This window comes from Haplochromis burtoni, unplaced genomic scaffold (genome assembly GCF_018398535.1).
Source record: "Haplochromis burtoni strain Fernald_Lab_line unplaced genomic scaffold, NCSU_Asbu1 Contig_337, whole genome shotgun sequence".
NCBI classification, from domain to species: Eukaryota; Metazoa; Chordata; class Actinopteri; order Cichliformes; family Cichlidae; genus Haplochromis; species Haplochromis burtoni.
This window is the reverse complement of record NW_024582698.1, coordinates 39502-44813: the sequence shown is the minus strand read 5'-3', so window position 1 is coordinate 44813 and position 5312 is coordinate 39502. Positions and strand designations below refer to the sequence as shown.

At 41.7% G+C, this 5312-nt stretch overlaps 1 protein-coding gene across 1 annotated transcript in view; it reads right to left on the bottom strand.

Annotated features, from left to right (window-relative positions):
- Positions 1-830: 830 nt before the first annotated feature.
- Positions 831-5312, bottom strand: part of LOC102300984 (amine oxidase [flavin-containing]) — a gene marked incomplete in the record, with an annotated part of 29739 nt that continues 25257 nt past the window's right edge. The window contains 5 exon segments of the mRNA XM_042228643.1: positions 831-2199; positions 2633-2695; positions 3468-3579; positions 5033-5130; positions 5216-5273. Of these exon segments, the coding sequence (XP_042084577.1) occupies positions 2044-2199; positions 2633-2695; positions 3468-3579; positions 5033-5130; positions 5216-5273 (487 nt within the window).

Sequence of the window (5312 nt, the reverse complement as noted above, 5' to 3'; positions counted from 1 at the left end):
TACACAAGTGAAAAATGTGATTACCTTAGCAAAACCACCACGCATGTGTTATCTAGTGTGAGGAAAATACATTCAAATGCTTCCGTCATACTGACCGATAGATTACCACACTAGCAGCTGGACACCACTACATTTCCATTAAAAGAATAAGGCTGACTCTTGTCATTCTTAGGATGAGTTTTTCTTTTTGTCTGTCAACAAATCCCACAAATTCTAACAGTGAACTGGTCTGTCTTACCACTTCCTGGCTTATGTACGTGAGCCTAGAGTTCCTGTTGAAGAGAAACTACAGGAAAAAACTAGATTGCTTGAGAAGTCACAAAAAGCTAAGCTGCATTCACCTTCTAGCCCCACTTCTGAGCTCTTATTAATAAAACGTGCACACTTTTATCTATGGATATGAAAAATTTGGTATACTTGAAGATTAAAAATATAGAAAACATAACTATTTGTTGAAGATCTGTACCTGCTCTGTGTTCAGTCTGGATAAACTTTAACTCTTTACTCCATAAAGAGACACTGACGACATCCCCTTTGTAGCCTTGATGATGAGTTTTGACACCTCAGCATATATCAATAAAGTTGTGGTTTGAAGACAATCAGAACAGTTTCTGGGTTTTTCTAAGTCTAGTTGCACAGGGAGAGACCACCCGCACTAACTTATGATGCACACCAGTCGTTTTTTTCTATAAGCCTGAAGCATTCAAGGTCGCTCCTGGTCGATTTATACAAGGGGGTAAAGAGTTAAAACAACAAGTAACTATAACTGAGAAGTGTTTAATTATTATTTATAATAATCATTATTGTCACCATTAGTTTAAGGATTACCAATTAAATTTATGGGTTCAGTACTTAGACTGGCACCGTCTTAATTTTTGGTGGCCATATTTGGTAGCCTGTGTTTGCTGATACCTAAGACTTACTATAGTTTAAACAGAGGATTTATATTAAAGGAGTTACCATGAAGGAGACAATTAGCTACAAAGACTTCCCCAGGCTTTAAAAATGCCTTTTCAGGTGGAAACCTAGACATCTTAACATAGGAGTCTGTGAGGACTAACCAGCTTTTGGAGCCAGCCTTCAACTGCACAGATCACTCATTGGGAATAATACACATTTAGTGCCCTAATATGACATTATTAGGATTCATATTAGGATTCATATTAGGGCACATAATTTGGGCTTTGGGATGTAAATAAAATTTAAATTTAAGAGAAACAACAAAACCCATTTCACGTGGTACCAACTCACTTTAGGGTTGCGACTCACATCTGGCTTTAGCTACAAAGACAATGCTAAAATTCACTATTCATTTGTGTTTTCATGGGATTTGCTGACAGAAAAAGCCCCTCCCCCCACTTGTCCTTGAACCTCCTCTCTGATTTTCTATGTGGACAGTGTTACTATACTGACTCTTCTCTCTTCTGAAGTCACTGGATTTCATCAAACAGCTACGGCTGCTTGGCCAGAATAAATCGGCACCTAAAATCAGCAGCGGTAATTAGACACACAGTGGAAACTCATGCACACGGGCGGTGAGGTGATGACCACACGCTCACGAATGCATGCTCACCGAAGCATGCGACACAGACGAGGCTCATACACACAGTAAGCATGGCGACTTTTATAAACTCACATATAATCGACACAGTGGATTTCATTGGCGTTGTATGGGATAGTAATAGTGACAGAGAAGGTTTCCTCTTACGAACTGATTCTGATCTTTTTTCCTTCATTGGTTTCACAATCTGAGTCTGCATGTTTTAAACTGAAGTTAGGCTTTCGTCCCTCCTCTCAAACACCTTTCAGTCAGCCCTTCTCACCTGCTTCATTCTCTCTTTCGTTTGTGGACAGAGTAACAGTGTGTTAGTGTTTTTGCATGAGCTGAGCAGTCCTTCTCACATCACGGTGTTTCTCAAAAAACAATGTATACCCTATGTAGGTCACTACTCTGTAGTTTGGGCCAATAAAGCACTAGAAGTACACAAGTGTCTATTGAGACGTGTTCCCTTGAGATGTGGAGGAGTGAGACGACAGGGTGGTTTAACTCCGGGGGATGATGCCCTTCTTGTAGGCCACCAAGCCAGCTGCGGCGGCAGCAGACAGGAATGTGGAGACTCCTAAGAATTTGAGGAAACCATCAACCGAAGGCAGGTTTCTCTCCCAGAAGGTGGTAACAAACGGGAGTGCCCGGATTTCCTGCAGGACGGAGGGAATGATGATATCAGATATCTGCCTTTTTCATGTGCATGATATTAACTAGATACTTGATAGATGATTTGGCAATATACAACTTATGTAATCTTGGGTCCATAATGTGTAAACAATGCATAGGTGTCTTAAACCTGCATTTTTTTTACATGACCAGCAGGGGGCAACTCTTCTGCTTGAAAATGATTTATAGAAAGCGAGGGAGAAAATGACCTCTCTTGGTTTACAACCCCAAGAAACATTATGGTCTTGCCTGGTAGTTTTTTTCTCATTTATCACAAGATGATCTTTTTCACAGTATCATTTATGGTAAAAAGAGTTTTGGATTCATGACGAGAGATTTCAGAGTGTTTCTCCACTGATTGTTCATTTTTTTAATCAAAAGCCAACTTGTAATTTGGTGCATAAGGACTTCTCTTACATCATTCTCAGGCTCAGGTTGCCAGATCTGATTAGGCTGGAGTTTACCCATCGCACACATGACCTGCGAAAAGACATTGGTGGTGTCAGTCAAAGACTTCAAAAGGATCAAAATACAGTCTAACAGTCTAAATTTTAAACATGATACACATTTTTGAGTTTGGGTGATGTTAATAAGATAACTCTTTATTATCATTGCACAGTCATACATAGTACAATAGCACAATGAAATTGGGGAACTGTCCCACGTTGGCGCTACATACAACACGACACGACACAGCAACTTAACTTAAGTAATAAAAAGAAGAATAAGTGTATGTTTTTATGTTTAATGCACTCAGATAATCTACTCAGACTTGACTGGCCTTTACTGTAACTGACCTACTCTGCAGCAGAGCCAGAGCTAAGAAACATGGAGGAACATGAACACATGGGGGAGTATCTTAGGAAACCAAACCTAATGTTAATGCCTTGGAAGAAGGACATAAACTGCAAGCAGCAGGCGAGTGTCTTAAAGAGAGATTTAGAAGACTGAGTGGGGAGGACCATTTTGATTCTATGGTTTGTTTCAGTCAGCTGTGCTCAGACATAAATGAGAGGGGAGAAAAGGCGAGGATGTCATGATTTGATATCAGCTGACCCCCAGCACTGCTGGCTGAGCATCCACAACACCAGGAGCAGGCTGAGGTGTGACTAATAGGTGTGCCAGCTGCATGATTTAAGTGGTTTCCACCTGGTATATATAAGTAACCTGCCTCTAAGGGTGTTTAAACTGGTAAGAACTGGTATTTGCTAACACGTAGCAGTGAAAAGCAGGTACTTAAATGCTCTCTGACCTCTCTGGCTGCTCTCTCTCCAGCTTGTACGGCCCCCTCCATGTAGCCACTCCATTCGGTGGCCGTCTCTGTGCCTGCAAAGTACAACTTGCCCACCGGCTCTCTCAGCACTCTGAAGAGCAAAAAAGAGAGAAACAGGAGAGGCTTCAGAGGTTAAACTGGTTTACAGGTTTTAAACACCGATTTATTTTTAATGTATGCACCAGCATTGTACTGACCGTTGAGCTTTAGCATGCATTCACTTTATTTAAGAATATCATCTCCCCTGAATAAGTGCAATATGGGATTATATAACATAAAGTGAATTTCCTTTGGATTAATCTTCCCACCCCCACTGTGCTCAACGTTAAAGAACCAAAGAAAGGACTTTTGCTTTAACTCTATTTCTTGCAGGGCCACCCGGTATGTGAAACGGTTACTCTGTATAAAAAAAAGCACAATGTTAGGTTTCCAACTCCAGCTTACTTTTCATTGTGAGTGAGAACACATTTGCACATCTGGTGAGGACATTTAGACATGAAATATGGTTCACATGACGGTTAACAAGGAGTTTCAGTTTTTCATATGGAGGTTAACAAAACTCTAATAGTGAACATATGCACCAGGATCTGTACAACAAGCAGCTTCAACTAATAAATGAAAGCAGCCGCAATGCATCAGACACACAGGATTGTGTTTTATGTGTGTGTACAGCTATAGATTTAATGGGCAAATCCTGGGGACACGTCCTGCTGTACTGAAAATGCATTCATTTGTTCACACTCCAATAAAACCCATGAAATGCCGCAAAAAACACTGCAATAACACCATTCAGATGAAATATGAGTTCACAGTATTGCTTGTGTGGTAAACATAATTATCCGTGCCACACAAAGTGTTGTGATCTCAGTGAGTCCCCTCTGGAACTGTGCACAGGCAGGCAGGGTCATTTTATGGAGTACGAGTGGCGCTGATTTGCAGAAATAAGTGCAAATCCTGCTGAAACATATTGTGGTGAGCTCAGGCGAAGTAGGAGACAGAGACTTCTGTTTCAACCTGCTGTTCCTGCGCTAGCCTCAACGCTAAACTACAGGAAGGACAGCCTTTTATTAGGAATGCCCTTTCACACACAGCAATAGTGAGAGGTGCTCAAAATCACAGTGCTCTGCCAGTCACACTAAGCACAGAACACACAGCTACAGTAATGTTACATACTAACAACAGCAATGACAAATCAACACATGTTAACTGTAGCAGCCGTTATAACGCTACAACTTAGAAACATTAACATCAGGTATAGACCCATAAGCCCTTGGGCCAGCGGCCCCTCCCCCTAGCCCTCTACATAGCCCGCACCTGAAGGGGTCAGTCGTCCCCAACAACCCCATCACCCCACACAAAGTCTTTCAAATGCCCAGGGGCCTTCTTTAGGCGAGTCGTCTGGGTGAGCCTGCTACAATACATTAGCCATTAATATCCAGCAGCTGACACATTCAAATAAATTAAGTCAATTGAAATGAAAAGATCACACTTTCATATTTCTGTTTATTTTTTTGTGTGTGTACATGTGTGAGAGAGAGACTCACCTGCCAAACTGAGTAAGGATTCCTGGGGGGAAATAGGCTGTGTAGCAGCCTCCAGAGTACTCCTCTTCACACCAGTTCTTCTCCTCATAGTGCACCGGCTGCAGGAAACAAGCAGACACATGAGCAGTCAGTCAGATTCCACAGTATCCACATGACTGTGTACCACTCTGCACCCAAACTCACATGCAAAGCCTCATCTGTGCCCAGCACTTTGGAGTAGATCTCACAGATCCTCCTCAACCTAAACACAACAACACAGGAGTTGGGATTAAACTGATCT